This window comes from Acomys russatus, chromosome 22, assembly GCF_903995435.1.
Source record: "Acomys russatus chromosome 22, mAcoRus1.1, whole genome shotgun sequence".
In the NCBI taxonomy this organism is placed as follows: domain Eukaryota; kingdom Metazoa; phylum Chordata; class Mammalia; order Rodentia; family Muridae; genus Acomys; species Acomys russatus.
The window spans coordinates 34,136,016-34,155,922 of record NC_067158.1 but is presented as its reverse complement, the minus strand read 5'-3'; the positions used below and the strand labels follow the sequence as shown (position 1 = coordinate 34,155,922).

General features: G+C 42.5%; 1 protein-coding gene across 6 annotated transcripts in view; it reads right to left on the bottom strand.

The window, feature by feature from the left end:
- Positions 1 to 18,717, bottom strand: part of Cpeb2 (cytoplasmic polyadenylation element binding protein 2) — a 53,489-nt gene extending 34,772 nt beyond the window's left edge. For 2 of the 6 annotated variants that reach the window (XM_051165080.1, XM_051165081.1), the window contains exons 1-4: positions 16,859 to 18,717; positions 14,403 to 14,684; positions 13,556 to 13,645; positions 6,578 to 6,668 (exon numbers count right to left, since the gene is read on the bottom strand). In XM_051165080.1, coding sequence (XP_051021037.1) covers positions 6,578 to 6,668; positions 13,556 to 13,645; positions 14,403 to 14,684; positions 16,859 to 18,502 — 2,107 coding nt within the window. In that variant the 5' untranslated portion in view covers positions 18,503 to 18,717. Of the gene's footprint in view, positions 1 to 6,577; positions 6,669 to 13,555; positions 13,646 to 14,393; positions 14,685 to 16,858 lie in introns of all 6 variants that reach the window. The other 4 variants (XM_051165082.1, XM_051165085.1, XM_051165083.1 and 1 more) reach the window with 2 other exon arrangements.
- Positions 18,718 to 19,907: the final 1,190 nt, after the last annotated feature.

Genomic DNA, 19,907 nt, shown 5'->3' with positions numbered 1-19,907 from the left:
GAGCCAAAGGCCGGACTCCAAGAGAGCAACAGAAACACCCCGACTTCTAGCTTATAAAGCCAACATCCTCTAGACTCAACTGCTCACTCTTAAATCAAGATCCTATCATGTTTTCATCTAGCCATACTGTGCTTTACATCTTGGTCTTATTATCATTTTATACTTTAAAATATACAAACACACACAAAGGACCACGTGATATAAGTGTTTCAAGCAAAGTATAACTAAGGAAAAAAGAAAACACTAAGCATAAGTCATCAATTATCTAGTGTGATAATGGATTATAGCTATTATATTAAAACTTACATGAAAAAATATTAAAATCAATTTGAGCTAGTGGCTATCAATCTTCCCCTAAGAAAGGATTTGTGAAAATGAAAATAATGCTGACAGCTACCAAAAAATAAGAAATGGGAGGGCAAATATTGCAAGTGACAATTATAAACTACTATGGTTGGTAATAAGGACACTCCATAAATTACAATGGTAGAAAATCTTCCATATCACCATCTCAGTGTTTGCTTTCAGTAAAATATTCAACATGAGATATTCAAAGGATCATTTCTGTGCCATGTGGGGATGAACTCATGTTCTGGGAACGCTGGACAATATGGGTTCTGAGCTACGTGCCTGAGCCCTTAACACTTTCTAGAACACTGTGGTAAGTGCTCTGTGCACATGTAAAGTAGGCTTGGCTGACGTTTAGTAGGTTAGGTGTGGTAAACATATTTTTGACTGACAATATCTTCAACTTATACATCAAATTGCATCTATCTGTATATAGATCTATAGTCACAAAACCAAACATTATGAGCCTTTCATTTAAAAAGTATAAATATCTAAAAATCCTTGCTGTAATTTACATGCTATTGTACATGCACAAATATCATATCTGATGGTTCTGGAAGTTCTAAGCAACTATTTATGAAGAACATAATTATAATGGAATTGTTTATGTATACAAACAATAGTTGTTGTGCCTCTATTTGCTTGGCATTTTCATACATATGGAGGCAAAAGTAAAAATAGACACCTGGCTACTGTTCCCATGACATAGTCTCATTTAAAAGATACTTAAAAACAAAAATAGAAGTTGTTAAGGTTGAAATAAATGACTCTGAAAGGAATCTGATTCTCTAATTCTTTCACACAGTATGATCCACCCTGTAGGGATGCGGAAGCTCCCTCACTAAGGAAGGACAAGTTGAGCAGGGACTACACAGTATTCCAGTTAAACATGAGGAAGAAATACTTTTATTTGTGTCTTTAGCTTTGTGAAGCTCCTGAAATGACCTCTGTTGACAGAGAACTCTCTCACCAGGGCAAAGATGAACGGGATGGATCACAGGAGAGCCATGTCAACAAGCTTTTGGAAGCTGTGTATTTTAGAAGAAAAACTGACTGCATAAGCCGTAAGTCACTGAAAACGCAGCCCCAGTGCACACTGAGTGGGGAATGCCATTTGGAAATAGCAAATGCCTGCTAAGAGGCAGCACCAAGAAACTGGCTGACCCTGATGGCAAAGCAGAGGTGGGCTGAACGCAGGAGCTCCAGTGGAGCCCTATTAACTGTCAAAAGCACCAAACAGAGGGCTACAAAGCTAGACTCACAGATCCCATAAAAAAAGAACTAGGAGACACCAAGCTCTGCTTCCTAGACCACAGTGAAAGATCTAATACAGATGTTATTGGTATCACAGGCTTTATTTCAGTTACGACTAGTTACATTTAACCATAGACAGAGCTTCACGTTCACATTTTTTGTATTTTACTTCTACGTATGGATAATAAACAGTCTCAGTATTTCAGGAATGTGTCCAGCATGAGACTAAAACAAGAGGGGAGAAAAAAGGATGTAGAGAAATCATAGGCAACATTAGGAATGAAAAAAAAAAAAACCTTCAAATAACAGAAGATCAAATAAAGTTGAAAGGCATATTAGCAGAGTTCTGAAAATTGTTGTCTAAGAGGGTTCTAAAACTGCAGTCACATGACACGAGAGCTCAGTGGTGAAACAGTGACAACACAGCTCTGTACTCTAGTCTAGTACCACAATAAAAAAAAAAATACAAATCAAACCAGTAGTTTTATTTTTAAACCGGCAGATCATGAGTTTAGAGGGTTTAACATTGAAAGAATTTTCAGAATGCCTATATTAAAAATCAGTGGAATAGGTACTTTAAAGCAGGCCTGGCAAGGCAAAGCCTTCGTGCCATTAAGGCAAGGACACGGCTTCTGTGGATCAATGATGGCTTCCAGTTTAGTGTTTTCAGTGGGGTTACTGAGTGTACGTATGAGTGGGTCTCGGATCTTCTCTTGGGTTCTTTTTTCTTCTGTTTGTCTTGTTCAACTCCAAAGTCTTAGTTTTTATTTTATCACACTATATTATGTTATATTATATTACATTGCATTTATTATATTATATTCCCTTAGAAGCCTCTTGTTTTATTTTAAGATATAGAAAGGAAGTGGACCTTGATGGGAGGAGAGGTAGCGAGGACATGGAAAGACAAAGAGCAAGGGGAAACCATAATCAGGACATAAGTAAGTGAGGGGGAAAAGACGAATGCATTCTTTTGATATGAAATAAAATCCAAATATGAAATCATTATGTTTTACATACACAGTCTGAAGATAATTTTGTACAATATTTTTATTATAACTGTGTTTTGATTGTGACATATGAAGAAAGATGTAAATTTTTCTACTTAAGGCATCAAGTTTTATATTTTGCAATATTTGGGATTTGGGTTTTCATTTTTTGTTCGTTTTTATTTTGTTGCATATATATATATGCGCCTGATTTTTGTCTATATCCTTTTGGTAGCTGTAAAAATTTTGTCTCTAGGAATTACAGGTGCCTGAAAGAAACCACAGCCAGTGTTGAGGTTGACTTCCTCTGTCAGAGGGAACATGTCAGAGCCTTGTAGGTTAAGTCCACCAAACTGTTTCAAGTGTTTGTCACTGAGGTGTTTATATTGCAATTTATTTTGTTTTAATAAATAAATGTACTAAGAATTCCCATTTTTTCATCATTATTTTTGCCCTTATTCTCTGTACCAGTTTCTAGAACTGTGTTTTTCATAAAATATACAATTGTGGGGAGTGGACCCGACATGAGTTTGAGGGCCTCTGTCTTCTCAGAAGTTCCTAAGTTCTAGAATATAATTTCTCCTACAGGATGGTTCAAATTCATTTAAGACTTTTTGTGGCCTGGACTTTAATCCTTTTTATTAAGTTGATGGGAGAGAAACAGAGGGCAAAACGGAAAGATAGCAAGAACCTGGTATTCCACAGACAGCTAAGACGTTCTTATCTCTCACAGGTAGGCTCCCGAAAGCCAGCAGGGCTTCTTGCTTCCGAGTAGTAAACATAGGAGTTTATCAGCGAGTAATAAAACTGATACTAGGGAATAAAGACTTGGGTTTTTTAAAGCCTTTGAAAAGCATGTACTTCAAAAGATTTGTTGGCATGAAAATCACATTCTAAATCCTTGTTTCTGTATTCTCTTGCACTATTCAGGAAACACTGGAAAAGTCATTATGACCAGCTGAGACTGATCTTCTCAATAACTGTTACACAAACTGTTGTTCTCCCTAAAGTCTTTTTATGAGCTAAAATTCAATTTTTTGTCCTTACAGTTTGAGGGAGAGCACTGTATTTAAATGCTTACACAGAATGACCTTCTCTTCCCACCCCTGCCCACCCCCCCTTTACAAATTGTTGGGAGCAGGAGGAGGGAAGGCTTAACAATGATCTCTCTTGTTCTTTTGTTTAAAAGGGGAATGGACTGACTCACATAAACATAAGAAGATCACAGACTATTTTAAGTAGATATGCAAATACAGACTTGTAAAACTATGCAACTGCACTTGGCAAAGCATGACTTTCTTTAGGCACTTAACATTTCACGTTTATTCTTCCTTTGGAAAGAGAGCACAGTTTGCCTAGACTCGAGCCAGTCACTAGAAATAGGGTGTCAACAGAGAGAACCCAGGGCAGATAACGCAGCTGGCTCAGAGGCACTCACAGCACATTAGTGTTTCTGATTCCCCAGCAAAGGGCAGCACATGTATCACAATGCTGAGTGAGCCGGGTGATGACCAAAAGTGTCATGTGGCCCCACATAACAAGCTAAGACCAGTCTTTCAGCTCTTCCAAAGTTGCAATCTCACGCATGCTTTTACACATAAGCACGCTTCCTCTCAGTTATTCTTTAGCATTGTTCTACTCCCGCTTTGTATCAGAATTTCCTTTACTCCACATATAAATTAGGAATAACTTTCCATTCATCATCTCCCTAAATATCTTACTTTTTCCTTCCATGGTATTTCCAACATCTATAGGTATATGTGTAGTTTTGGTATAAGGTCCGTCTCCTTCCCCAGCAGGCTATAATTCCCACATGCTTTCCTCACAGTGTGTATGCTCTCAGGGCACAGTTGGCAAAAGGTACAAAGTTGGCATGTAAGTTCCATCTTTGGCTGCCACCATTTGCTTTCTGTATGTCTCCAACAAGACGAGAGCTTTCCATGCACTATACTAGACCATAGAAACTTCCATCTTTAAAGGTGGAGGCGTGTGCTGGAAAAATGAGTACTTAAGAGCAAAGAATTTTGGATCAAAGTGGGATGAGAGGTTGCTCTTGTGAGTGCAGTCACTTAGTTCTTAGCCAGGTTAGTAATCTTTTGCTTTTTCCACATTCTATACATCTACTCAATTGCTTCCTCCCTGTTGATAATCACTTTGACTAGTTAATCTTTTCCCTTAAACTTATGAGTGGAAGTGAATGAGAATTTACAGATTTGCCTTTGATCCCTCATGACTTCCACTCCTAGAATTGTGCCTACTAGTCCCCGCCTCTTCATATTTCCATATCGGAGCCATGTTTGCTCACTTGTTAGGATATTATAGAAAGGATGGCGCAACACATCTGACGCTAGGCTCTAGGACACTGAAACATTTACACTGATTTATGGTACTCACTCTGGGCAACAGGGGTAAGCTGAGGTAGTACCAGCAACTGTGCAGTGAGAAGGCTAAAGCAGACCTGTGGAGAGGTCCATATGGCAAGGAACTGAGGTTTATTTTCAATAGCTTTCCACTAACTTTCCAACCATATGGAAAAGAAAATTTCAGCCTAACTGAGGCTTCTGACTGCAGGGTCAGCCAACTTCTTGACTCCTCAAGTTGCTCCCCCATTCTAACCTTTAGAAATTATGTAAGATAAATGATTGTTGTTAATGTTTTAAGCTAAATTCTGAGTTATTTGTTTTGCAGCAATAGACACGTAATACAATCTTTTGTTACGACAGAAAGAGAACCAGCAGCTCATTTTAAAATGTGCACTTTCCATCTCCTGCCTATTGGTAGATCTCATGACAAAGCCAAAGCAAAAAATGGTTTCAGGAGACATTTTAAGAAGCTAAAATAAGCTTTACCTTGGTCCTGTGAGAAACACATTTGCAGTTTGTCTGTATATTAAACAGGAGAAATGATCTGAGATAAAACAACAAGAGAAGACAAGTACTGCCCTGAAGATGAGGAAAGGAAAGATAAGGAAATAGCAAGTGCACTGGTTAACCTGACTGGCTAACTCGATTTGCTCTCACTTTGCTTAGACAGACAATTCAGAGGCCTAGCATCCTTACTTCCAGAAAAGTACAACCATCATTATATGTGGACAAAGAAAATAAATTGTTTGATAAAGCAGGAAAATGTGGAAAGCAGCAAGTAAAAGAAGAAATCTCAAGTAGGAGTGCTCAAGTAGTGTTCGTAGTTACACATGGCAGTAGAGGTAGCATAACACATGTGAGAAATAAAATATGCCAATTAGAAATAGAAATTGGCCAACATAGTGATCCATGAAAGTCACAGAGGAGTATATTTTCCTTTCTTTTTTTCAGAGATGAAGATAATTTTTCTAACAAAAAGTACGAATTCCTTGTAATTCTAAAAATCATTATTCTTAGTATCATTCTATGGTTTCATTTCCTTTCTGGTCCTCTCTCTAGAAGCTGTTCTACTTTGTCACTTGCCTGGGCTAGAAAAACAGATAACAAGTAGTGTGGCAATGACCATTATCTTTAGCATCTTCCAGAAGCCTTGTCAAGAAAGACTAGGAGCATTACTCCAAGGTCACTGCTCTTGTTCCTGCCTCCAGGTTCCTGTCCTGACTTCTGTCGTGATAGATGACAAATCCTAAGATGAAAAAAAACCCTTTCCTTCGCAAGTTGCTCTTGGTTGTAATATTTTATCACAGTAATCTAAACTCTAGCTAAAAACATCAACACTGTGTGTGGTGGTATTTACTGTTGCTTTAAGTAGCTAAGATTTGGATAATGTGTTATATACATTAGTCAACTAATATTGATCTTCCCTCAGGGTGATGCACTTGCAAGATGTTCACCACTAATATAAAGGGACAACAAGAGACAGAAAAATGCACATACGAATTAAGAATGCTAATGAAATTTCTTTGCATATCAGTAAGTAGTTTTTATTTAAGGGCTAATTTCCATATGCAGACAGACAAACCAATATATGATATGAAATCAATGGTATAAGATGCTACCTACCCTTGAGAGGATCGTGCTCTGCTCTCATGATATCAATAAGGGAATTTTCCAGAGAGTGCATGTTCAAGCTATCATACATTCTACTTCGATCCTGGAAGACAGAAGAAGAAAAGATATAACATCTATGTGATTTTAAAGAAAAGTTAAAAACAGTATTTAAATTAGTCTCTTACATCAAACAGGACACTTGATTAATACATTATTACTTAACGTGTATCTCAAGAAAATACTGACACTTAAGGGTCTTGTCAACTACAATGTTTCTCATTGAGGGACAACATTTAGCACATTCACCTCTAAAATATAGAAAAATGTGATTTCATTGGCAGTATTAACTGAGTGCAGTGAAATAATCTTTCTGGTCATTTTTACAAATACTACACACAGACAACATTTTCAGTTGCTTCTGCTTTCCCTCATATTTCTGGGAAGACAGATATTGGCACTTGGAAAATAAGAATCTTGAAGAAGAATTTAACAATTGCACCACACTTTAAACATCTATCAGATACTTAAAACTCCAAATTGCAAAATAATGAATGCATATTTTATACACCACAAATCAAATACTATATACTAATGTCACACAAAAAAATGAATGCCTAGCATATTTACATTTAAATCTCACTTTCACTCTCAGCTCAACTTCCCACTTCTTCAATTCTGAGTCTGCCTTCTGTGTCATCAGGAGCGTTGTTTGCTAAAAGCACAATCCCCTTGCTTGCTTGCTGGAAGGCACTCAGTTCTTTAGTGCCTACAAATTTATACCATAATTTTGATCAACACATACTAAATGACTATGCAATGAAATATGTGGGAAACTAGCCGAACAAGCTATGGTCCACGCCTTCCAGAGAGTCTGAAGGGTCTTTCCCCAAAATATTTCAATGCCAACACCTCCATCAATTTTGTTGTATGGATGAGTGTACAAATTCATGTACATGTGGAGGAAAGAATAGGCCAAAACTCTCAAAATGATCAGCACAGAAAACAAGAAAAGATTCATAAATGTAAGTCTATAGGGAAAGCACTGGTTAACCTGGATGCACATTTTCAAGTTATACTAGAAGTCTCTAGGGTTGTATGCACCCATAGGTAGATTTATCTCTATTATTTTCTTTAAAAATGGTTTATAGCTTTCATCAGTTTCCTAAGAGACCCACTATCCAGAAGATATCCAGAACTAGGACTTTAGAAAGCTAAAGAGAAACACAAGGTTTGTTTATTTATTCCCCTTTGATGTTTAATTAGGGTTGTATGCTTTTTTAAAGCTAGGGAGCCAGGATCAGCACTGTAGACTAAACAAGGTGCTATCAAGGAATTAGGAAGGATGAGCAGTTATGCTGAATGATGCAAGGATGCTACAGAGGAGGTCATGTTCCAAATTTATCACCAACCACCAACAAGAAGTCCAACTTAACTAAGCTTCACTTTAAAGACCCTAAGCACACAACATGCCCATCTCTAATGCTCTTTACTAGAATAAGTAAACTTGGAAAGGGAGACAAAGAGAATCAGTGAATCGTAGCAGTGCTCTTGAGACTCCAACATGTTTCAGACTTATGTGAAAGGGGGGTTAAAACACACGGGTGTACACCTTTACTGAGTGTGACTCAGCAGTTCTTAGATGACAGTAAAGCTACCGTCCAGACCGTATTATAAACAGCATTAAGCTGTGTGACCCTTTATGCCATAAAACCTCTTTATACCCTGGCTCCATCTTCTAGAAAATAACCGTGTCAGACAAAATGGTGCTACAGGCCACTGAAAATCACAGAAACAAAGATCAAACGTATAGTGACAATAAATGACATGAAATGGAAGAGGAGAAGAGGATGGCCTTTGTGCAAGCAAGACTTACATGGTTACCAATGTCTCCGTTTCTCCTGTCTGTTTCTCCTCTGCAGTGTGCACAAGGAATGTGTTTATCTTCCTGGATTCTCCCACTAAACTTCTAAAGTAATTGAGGCTTGGGTCCTTCCTATCGCACACCTATCTACCTCTCAAATGTCTGTTAAATGAGTACTGCTTTATCTCTACCATAAAATCTCTATAAAATGTGTAAGGTGAGCTGTGTGAGTGTAAAGACTACTATTAAAATGGTAATTTTAAAGGACTAAATCTCAAAGCACTCTATGGAATCTGCTAATTGACTAAACTGGGGCAAGTATCAGATACCAAAATAACTTTGCTACCAAATGAAGTTCTAGCTGATGAATGAAATACATGTTACAGTTGAAAACTATCTTTTCAAGACAATTTAAATTACATTTAGTGATTTATATTAGACTATAACACAAATGTGTTCTTCTAAAATAAGGATGCTAGGAACAGAGTTACTCATCTAAATTGCCATCACTTTAACACTGTAAGGAAGACGAGGTGATACAGAAACAGAGATGAGCACAATAGTCTGCACATACTAACAAGTACAGAAAGTCACGGCAATGCATCTTATACTTATCATTACATTGCTATTTGCAAATTACTAAGACAGCTCAGAAAAATCGAACTTTGAGGAAAAGTTCATATACAACCTATTCTACACTACGAAAATGATCTGGCAATAAGTTAAGTGGGTTTTTACAGAAATAAGACAATGAAGTCCTACAGTAACAAGGAAAAAAGAAAGTCACCTCTTAAAGCATACTGTTTGTTAGTAGTTTTCTTTACCGACACATTAGCCACAAGCCCATACGGGAATTAAAAGGTAGGCAGATAGTATTCCAAAACCAGTTAAAGAACCAAGGCTAAGACAGTAAGTACCCTCCACACACACCTGGACATAGATGTAACTGATGATTAGCTTGGTCCTCATATGGGACTTCCAGTAAGGGAATGGGGCTGACTCTGACATGGACTCTGTTGCCTGCTTTCTATCACTTTCCCCAGGCAGGGCTAACCCGGCCAGGCCACAGGGGGAGAGGACGTGTTCAGTTCTGTCAGGACTTGATATGGAGGAGGGGGATCAACACCCCTTCTCTGAGGAGTAGGGGAGGAGGACAGGGAAACAGGGAGGGAGCACGGGACTAGGAGGAGAGGAGAGGAGGGGCCTGTGGCTGAGGTATAAAGGGAATAAGTAATAAAATACAATAAAACAAAAAGACAGTAAATACCCTGGGAAAGTGCCCACTGCTCAAACATGGCTACAAAAGAACATTCTTCTTCAGTGTTAACCATAAGTGAATTTGAAGTTCCCTACATTCCTGAAGCCCAGGCTCCCTAAAGCAGTGCTACTGCATCAAAGCATTGTGGCCTTGCTCTTCTACCACACACTGCTTCTTAGGGAAGCCCATGAAAGAGTCCAGTGACATATTTTCTTAAAACAGTATCTCCACACCAAGATAGGAAAGATATTTTCTTCAAGGCTGTCAAATGCAAATAGCAAAAAAAAAAAAAAAAAAAAAAAAAAAAAAAAAAAAATCCCTAAGAATGTAACCTTTATATAATTCCTAATTGTTTCATGGTTCTTCTTGCTATAAGTAGTTTATTGCATATATGTGTAATATAAATGTATATGTAAAATATTTAAAAATTTAAAAAAAAACAGAAAACAAAAAAACATTATCTCCAAAACGTGATTTACTACTTTCTATAAGTTTGACTGTTTGATTGGAAGAAAGTATCTCCAATTAATTCAAGGTGGTTTCCATGATATACAGCAAATATGCAGCACTGGGAATATTGAAAACTGTCCAGCAGGTAGCAGACCAACATATATTGATAGGTTTCTCGGGGTCTACTGCAGAAGTGACACATATAAAAAGTAAGCAATAAACAACCTTAGTTAAAAGGAAATATACTTTGCTTTAAAACATCTTAAGTATTCACAAAAAAACAGGTTGTGATTTTTTTTAAATCTCATTAAAAATTCTATTTTGAGGAAATTGATAAATAACAGTTCTGAGCATGATTACTTACTAAATGCTAAAAGCATTTTCAAAGTAATGCGTTTGGCCACACCTAACATATTTCCAGTGCTCAGGGGACAGAGGCAGGGACATCCCAAAGTCGAGATCAGCCTGGGCTATAAAGTAAGAGCCTATTCTGAAAAGCGAAAGAGAAAAACAAAAGAGAAAAAGTAGCTCAAGAGAAATTAGTGGAAATATTTAACAAAGGGGCTGGGCAGGTGGCTCAGCTGGTCAAATGCTTGCCTCACAAGCATGAAGTTTGAGCCCCAAAGCCCGTGTGAATACAGCAAAACAGGGCATGCTACTGGGGGGTTCTTGTTACCCTGGGCTGTGGAGCTGCGGAGGTGGAGGCATGCAGGTCCCTGGGTCTCACTGGCCAGTAGGCCTTGCCTAATTGGTGAGCTCCAGGCCAGGGAAAGACCTTGTCTCAAAGGAGATGGACAGCAATGCAGGAGAAGGACATCTCCTCATCCTTATCTCCATGCACACACACACTGATTTAATTTCTACTGTCACGAATGTGCAGATTTTACATGTGCTTTTAAAATGTTTTAAATTTGAAGCTTTTCCATAAAAATATTGAAAATAAGAAATATCAACCCAATTTTTTTTTTTTACTTGAAACAAATGAAATAAACCTATGAAAATATTTTTTTTTTCATTTACTAAATTCAATTATGTGTTCAGATCTTGTTGTAGGTCATGGCTGATGTTCCCTGAGTTACGATGTTAGGTCTGTAATTTATTATTGTAGACTTGATTCATTTCAGACTAAGAGAAATAAGTTAAATGGCCTGAAGTAATGTACTTGTTAACTTGTTACTAATATTAAAATCTATATGATCACAAAATAAAAAAACTCAATATTAAATGATTAAGCATTCTAAACATTTTAATTTTTTCTGAATACTGAGGAATTACTCTACATTTATGCTATCAGTACTAGTTATAGTTTTAAGAATATTGGATAGGTCTCATTGGATCTAATAGGCTGTGGTCATACGGTGGGGGAGGAGGCCCCCTTCTGTCAGAGGTCTAGGGAAGAGGAATAGGGAATAAGAGGGAGGGAGGGTGGGAACAGGAAGATACAAGTGAGGGGATAGCAATCGGGATGTAATCTGAATAAATTATAATTTTAAAAAAGAATATCAAATACCACTAACTTTTATGGAAAGCTGGAGACAAAAAAGAGTGTATAATAACCATCTGAGTACTTAAAGAAGGCGATAATGAGGCTATATATACTTATATTGTATTAAATTATAGAGGTTTAGCCTCCCCTCCCCCACAGATCCTAAGTTCATTTTATATATATATATATATATATATTTTTTTTTTTTTTTTTAAATGTAGGCTCGGGGTCAGGATGACTGGGAGACCATGGAGGAAAAGAAATGGTCAAACAGAGCAGAGACGACGTAAACGCTGGCCTGGCTTTACACGGCACAACTGAAGGTCTTCCTTTACAGATGAGACTCTGACCTAGAGATGATGTCCATAAGCTGTGGTCAAGAGTGCGTGGAAGATGATGATTCAGGTTCTGGATTGTCTTGCCTTCCAGTTCAGTTCGATTTCCATCACTATTTTTATCCACCACTGATATCATCAGGACCTCCCACTTCTGTACAAATTCTAATTGCTCAGCACCCATAAAGTATATCTTTAAGTGACAAAATGAAAAAAAATAGTCTACCTAAAATCCTAAATTATAAAACAATCAATGGTACAGTGGCTTGGAAGTCTAAGCTAGAGCCTTGCGCTCTTCTCAGTCCTGGAACTGAGCCTGAAAACACCCCTTCCACAATCACCTCTATCTACTCTAGTGGCTAGAGCTCAAATCATACAAGGCTGCTTGTGTCACATAGAGAGCCCACTACTTTTGTACTTACACGTGAAATAAGTATGTCCTTTCCTCTCTGAAAATGTTTCCCTTTCCACCTTCAATATAATTGCAATCATCTTTCTCTTCCAACCTAACTTCTTTAAATCAATCATGAGCTCAATCTGGAGACTGTGACAGTGCTACCATAATACAAGTGAACTGGGACTGAGTGAAAACGTGAATAGAAGCTGGTGAGTGGCAAGTTTACATTAGCAAGATAACAGGCTGAAAACCCGCAAGATAGCTAGTGTTCTTATGGTGAGAGGCTGGCAGGACAACGTTGATAAGTAGGCAGGGCTTGTCTAAAACAACAGCTAATGACTGATTACTCGAATTAGTGCTAGTCCTCCAGATAAGAATGCTATTTGTAAAATGTTTTGTTATTATTCTGCTTAGACAGCCTTTGAGAAATCAGTTCATATTAATCAATGACTCGAGGATGACCCTTAGCTATATATGAATCACACAGCTCCACTCACTTAACTAACAAAATCTTAAAATGAAGACCAAACTTGGGATCTATAGCGCAAGCTCCTCATACATGAGGACTGAGTTTTTTATGTCCTTATAATAATCCTCATCCCCTGGTAGAGTATGTATATTTAAATTCAGTCTGCAAGAAAGATACATAGCATTTTTAAATCACAACGATATTGAAAACAATTTGTAGGATATAAGCACTCATAAAATGTAGAATTAAAAAATACTATACCATAAAGTTTTAAAAATAAAGGTAAAAAAATTAAATTAAGACAGGAGCTACTCAGAGAAATATCTCAAAACAAACACATCAGACTTCTTGATAAATATTTACAGAAAGATTTCTTAAACATGAAATGTAAAACTGTTAAATAAACAACGAGACTGTACTTTAATTGCAGATAAATCTGAAAGACAGTATCTCTTTAGTTTGACTGATGTTTAAAGTCAGGTGCTCTTGAATACATAATATATTGTAATCAAAACAAATTTGTTTGATTTTAAAATATGACTATAAATCTTTTAAATTTGAAAATAAATGTATTGAAAATGTTAAATCAAGTGATGTTTAACAACTAAATTGCTTTAATAATTTCTGACATATGCTTAAATGGCATAATTGAAAAGCAAATGATCACTCCCATTCATAACTTAAATACTGAACTCCTAGCCACGATCCTGAGAAACACACACTGTGCAGCCTACCTGGTCTATTCTGGATGTTCCGGCTGCAGTGCACCAACTATCTTGGAGTGAATCTGAGCCCCAAGCTGGCAACTGCAAACTAGATCTCACCTTCAATAGCATAGAAGTTTGCATCAGAAATGAGCAGTTCTCTTCCCCATCCCAGCCAAGAAAAAAAAAAAAAAAAAGAAACAAAAAACAATCAAAGTTCTTTCTATCTTAAAGTTTTGATTCATCATCCTCTAAAGGTTCTGAGGAAAACTGAACCGCATTTGCAAGAATCACAAAATGATTAACAGGCCTGAAAAAAATGAACGTCATTAATATTAGGCCATTTTTTAATGGGAAATCACATATATAAGTATTTACTTATAGCCACTGAACCAGGAGGTAATTTGAATTAGATTCAGAGTCTTAATATTATTGTGCCACAATCACAGCTGTATTAAGAACATTCTAATATATAAACATCTGACCACAGGAAAAAACCTATGCTCACCTGCAGTTACATAATTTTTTTTACATTAGCTATATTATCAGAAAGACAAGTGTTGGTTATCTATTTATAAATAAAAAATGCAGGTATTTTTTAAGGAACTGCCACTTAAAGGCTTCAATATGTATGGAAAAAAAAACATAGTTTTAAAAAGTTTGGAAGCTTATCTCCATGTATTGTGTGTTTACAGAGAAATTCTTACATCTCTTATTTTTTCTGTGTTTTACTCTTTAATAATTAAATGATATATTTAAAAATTAGAAATTTAATTGTCATTAACCATCCTATACTGTTACTGATGCCCCCACCACCCCACTTCTTATTTTGAAAGATACACATTGGAAATAAAGGACATTTACATGCCATTCTTACCTGTAAGGGTAAGAGTGTGTTACTATTGTTGTCTGTCCTGAACACATTATCTTCAATCCAAGATTTTGGAGTCAGTGATGGAGTAGAGCGAGTAAATTTCGGTGGTGCTATAACATTACCAGAAAATGGTTTCTTCAGTGGAGATATCTGATTCATAGTCCCTGGAATCCCCATGTTCCCACTTCTGCGATGATCTCTGCCATGCACTGCTCCCCACGACATGCTCGCAGTGCCCCAGCCACTGCTCTGATGGTTGCTCCAAGGAGATTGTTTCAGAAGAGGCTGAGGAAATTTAATTTAAACTTAAATTATAGGCTTTAGAGAGAATATAATTCAAATTTTAGCACACACACACACACACACACACACACACACAGACACACGAGTATGTCTTAAGCGGCAACAAAAGGGAGTCTTGGGGTCTTGCTATTTCAGATCCTGTTTGCCTGAGTGTTAGGAGAGTTTTCATCCTCCTACCATAACAGTATTGTCTCATGACAGCTACTAAAATACACTTTATAGCTGAAGTTAGCTGCAAAGATCCTTAAAGCAACCAATATTCTACTAGTTAAATTAGTATTAGTTGAATAGTCTTAATGATCTCAGCTGTGGGAGCAAATTTTTTGTTTGGCCTCCCAAACAGCTTGGGCTATTTTGAAAAAACAGTGGTAACAGTCAGCATGAATTGAAGATGCCTTTAAGGACAAGTCAGTATAGGAAAAACGTCACTTTCCTGAAAATTTAATTCAACTTTTAAGGTATTTAATTCCAGTTTTCTTTCAGTAGTCTTTTCCAGTTAACTATCCTTGAACTGTTAAGTAATTATCTGATGCTACCCATAGGTGGATCCACTGAGATATATAATAAACAACCACCGGCTTTGCTTATTTTTAGTAATCTAAATGCAAGTTTGTTAAGTTCACTGACATTCAAAAGCAAATTATATTCCAATCTAGAGCCAATGGCAAGAAAAGTCATCCAGAAATGGAAAATTCACAATATAATACTTTTTTTTAAAGGAACTGTAAATTCCTAGTATTTTTACCGTCAATAAGCTAAAACTAATCATTTGTCTGCTAAGATCTAGACAGCGAAAATATAGACCATGTTTTTTATAAATCTCAATAAATATGGTAATCCTAAAACTCAAGATGTTTCTTATATGAAAAAATTTTAAATTTAATATCCAGTACCTATGGATTCTGCTTCTACAGGGTTTCAAACGCTAATATAGCCATGCAAATACACAGCCTCCTCCCTTCACATAGTTGAAAAGCACAGTAAGGGAGCCACGGCACAATTATCCCATGCACTAGGGCCTTATTTTGCCTACTAAATGACTCACAGTTCAAAGTTCTTTTCCAGTGACCTAAAATTCCATATGAAAGCCCTGTGACCTCTTACACTCCTAGGTAAGACCTACTTCTCTTTGTTTATTGGAGCATGTTGCAGGTAAATATGAATCACGGCATTATGTCCTGCTAACGTTCTATTTTGACTTTGGGAATTTAAAATTTCCTACAAAATTCCATGGCAAACTTCCAGTTTAAAAAATGAAGAGCCTGACACAGAAAAGACAGTTGCTCAAGATCATATAAACCAGGGGAAATGGTGTATTGCTTCAAAAGTCGGTGTTTTCCATCCTTACACATCACATTCCCCATCCTTAGGGAGGAAACAGCAATCCAATGAAACGGTTAACTTTTACTTGGGTTAATTGTGATAAACTGCTAGTTGTTACTTTGGTTAATTTAAACTGCATTCATTCCTGAAAACTTTGGTCAACAGAAAAGTTGATCAAAGTACCGGTTAAGGTCAAATTTTGGTTCCTTTCATCTTGACACTGGATTTCGAATGAATGCTAACTTGATTAAACAACAACAAAACTCTCAACATCAACAAACTCAGCGGCCACCCAAAATCTACTGGGCGGGGGTGGAGGGGGCAGGCAGTAACAAAAAGCATCCTGAGTCAGAAAGGGCACAGACTAGCCAAGAGACTGGTGTCATTTCATAAAACCACATATCCCCGATCTCGGTACACACCCATGTGGAGAAGTCTAGGAGGAAACACATTAGCCCTAGATTCGAGAGTGCCTTGGCCTTCAAATCCACAAGATGTGACCAAACACCAAATACACCAGATACTCAGAGTCCCAGGACCGCGCGCCGAGCACCCCGCCTGACAGTTCCTCCCGGCCTGTGACAGCCCGAGGGTGCGGCTGCAGGTGCCACCTCTGCTTCCCCAGCCAAGCACATAACTAACTCCAGAAGGGAACAGCCCAGGCTCTGGTCCCCTCGGGGAACACCGGGGATGGACCGGCCCCAGCCCGTCACTCTCCGCCCGCCCGCCCGAACGCGCTGTCCCGGCCCCGGGTCCGCCGCCGTGCTCCGGGGCAGAGGCGCAGGGCGCTAGAAGGGACGGCCGGCTCCCGTCCTCACTGGCGTCCGCCTTACCTGGTGGTGGTTGTACGAGTTCCTCTGCTGCAGGAAGGCGGCTGCGGCCGCCTGGTGCTGCTGCTGCAGCTGCGGGCTGACGGGCGACCTCCGGCTCTGCGGCTGCTGCGGCGCTGCCGGCGGCGGCTGCTGTTGAGGTAAATTCATGGCGGGCGGCGCGGGCACCGCGGGCGCGGAGAACGGGCCACCGAAGCCGCCGCCGCCACCACCGCCGCCGCCGGCCGGGACGCTGAGCCCCGCGCAGCCGTGCGGCGACACGGGCGAGAAGCTCGGGAAGAAGGCCGGGTTCATGGACGACGGCAGCCCGGGGTAGAAGCCGTTCTCCGAGTCCGGGCTGGGCGGCGGCATGGCGCTCAGAGAGCCGCCCGCGCCGCCGCCGCCGCCGCCGCCCGGGGTGGCGGCTGAGGAGCCCGGGGGCTGTGACTGCGGCGGCTGCTGGGGCGGCTGCGGCGGCTGCTGGGGTGGCTGCTGCTGAGGCGCCGTCGGAGGCTGGGGTGGCGGCGGCGACGCGGTCTGCACGGACCAGGGGGTGCCGAAGCCAGGCAGCGGTGGCGGAGACGCGGAGCCGCCTCCCCCTCCGCCTCCGGGGGGTCCCCCGCCCCCGCCGCCTCCCGGGTGCGGCAGGTCCGGGCTCTGCAGGCTGCTGAAGGCGCTGGTGCCCAGCGCCGCGCCGGGCAGGAGGGTGCTGGGGCTGTTGAGCAGAGGGTGGTTGGGCGACTCCATGGAGCCCGGTGCGGGGTTCACCGGCGGCGTCGAGGGGGGCAACCCCGCATTGGGGGGCTCGGCGGCGCTGCCCTCGCCTGCGGCCGGGGTCTGGCGAGGGCTTCCCGCGCCTCCGTGGCGGCGCCGCGGGGCTGCGGGCGGCGAGGGCGGGAGCTGCGGGAGCGGGGGCAGATCGGCCGGGCGCTGCCGCGGGGCGAAGTCCTGCGGCGGGAGGTGCTGCGTGTGCGGGAGGCTGAACGGCTGCGGGCGCTGGGCGAGCGGCGCCGACTGCAGGAGCGGCCCGGGCGGCGGCGGCGGCGGCGGCGTTGGTGACGGCGGGCTGAAGCGGCCGGGGCAGTGGAGCGGCGGCGGCGGCTGCTTCGTGTCCGGAGGGTGGGGACGGTGTGGCGGGCTCAACTCTTTCCTCTTCTGGCTGCTCAGCTGCTGCTGCTGCCGCTTACTGAAGTCCTGCGGGGAGGAGGTGCGGCAGCAGCAGCAGGAGGAGGCGGAGGAGGAGGAGGGGTGGTGCAGACTCGGTTTGAAGTCCTGGGAGGGGAGGAGGTGGGTCACACCCGCGTTCGTGCCGCCGCCGGGGTGGTGGCTGGGGAACTGCTCCGCGGCCGCCGCCCCCGAGAGCGGCCTCGTCGGCTGCTGTGTCAGCCCGAGCAGCAGCTCATCCTGCACGGCCTGCTGATGCGCCAAGAGCGGGGAGGAAGAGGAAGCTGCGGCTGAGCTGGCCGCGCCGCCGCCCGAGGGGATGGCGAAGGGGGAGGCGGCCTCGGAAAAGCCGGTGACAGGCAACGGCGGCGGCGACAGCGGGCCGAAGGGCGTGGCGGGCGGCCCGGCGGCGAAGGGACGGTAGGCGCCGCCGCCGGGCGAGGACCGGGGGCTGCCGCTGCGCAGCAGGGCAGTGTGCAGCACCCCGAACCCGAAGTCCCGCATTTATCAGGCCGGCGGCCGCGGCAGGAGACGCACCCCGTCCCCTGCCCCGCCTAGAAAGCCCCGGGAGCCTTGGCGGCGCGGCCGTGGTGGAAGGAGGGGGTCAATGGGAAAGGGACACTGTGACTGAGCCGGGGCACCGACTTGGGCCCCGCCGCCCCTCACGGAGGCCACCGCCGCCTCCCGGAACCGGCTCCGGCACCTCCGCCGCTGCCACGGCCGCCGCCGCCCTCGCCGCTTAAGAACCCCGGAACGTGCGTCAGCAGCAACCTCACAATCGCTCCGCCCCGTGCCGCGCGCCCGGGCACGCGCGAGCGCGCCGCCGCCGGCCTCGCCCGGTCCCGACCCTCATTAGCATGCGTTGTGGACTCTGCGAGCCGGCGGGCGCGCGCAGCGCGTCCCTCCCACCGGGACCTTGTCTGGAGCAGAATGGAGAAAAAGCCCGTTGAAGTGGGAGAGGCGGATACCGGGGCTCGAACGCCGCCGAGCGCGCGCGCACGGCGGCGAGCACGCGCGGGCGTTGCGGACGGTTCCTGGGCAACCGCCCCTCCTGCCCTAGTCGCACGAGCCCCCTCCTCATGCCCCACCCATTCCCAGCCCCTGGGGTCACGTGAGGAGCCGCTGTCCCAGGACTAGGTCCCGCGACTAGAGTGCAAGGCTGCAGGAATCCTGGAAGGTCCTGCTCTGTGCTCCCGTGCGAGCCTGGTGTGCAGTCACTGATCCCTGCCGCCGCGGGACGGCGTTTGTGTGTGTGTGTGTGTGTGTTTGTTTGTTTTGCTTTGTTTTTCCCAGGGTAAAACGCGAATTACCGACTCCCTGTGTAGCAAACATTTTCACTTGAGCAAGGGAAAGGAACAGAGTCTGGGAGCCCGCAGAGTTCTGCGCGGCTATTCGCATAGGCTGGCACTGAGTAGGTTCTGAGGCCAGCTCCAAGCCCTGCTGCAGCGTGCCTTGAGTGCGCTGTCACCGCGACCTGGGTGTACTAGACTCCTTTACAAGTTCATTCGGGCGTCCCTCCCTCCTCTCCCGCCCCCCCGTCAGACTCCTATCGGAACATTTCCGAAGCTTTATTAAATTTCAAGGGAGAAAGATTTCTCACATCAGGGGGGAGAGGAGATTGTGACTCAGCAGCGGACTTGTTGAGGCTTGCAAAATGAAAGGGAAAGAGCTTTCCATGTAGAGCTCTGAGGAACGCTCTAGGGGGACTTAATCCTGTGTAATTCCTTCCCACAGGAACATTTTACATAGAGAAAAGAATTCTTAACTGTGCAGTTTGATAACTGATCCACGCGATGTAATAAAATAAGAATTGTTCATATTTTTCAATTTTAAGTTTTCTTGGTGCTTAGAAAAGTGAAACTACAGAATGGATTCGGGAAAGACCAACCAATCTCAAGAGTTCACAGAA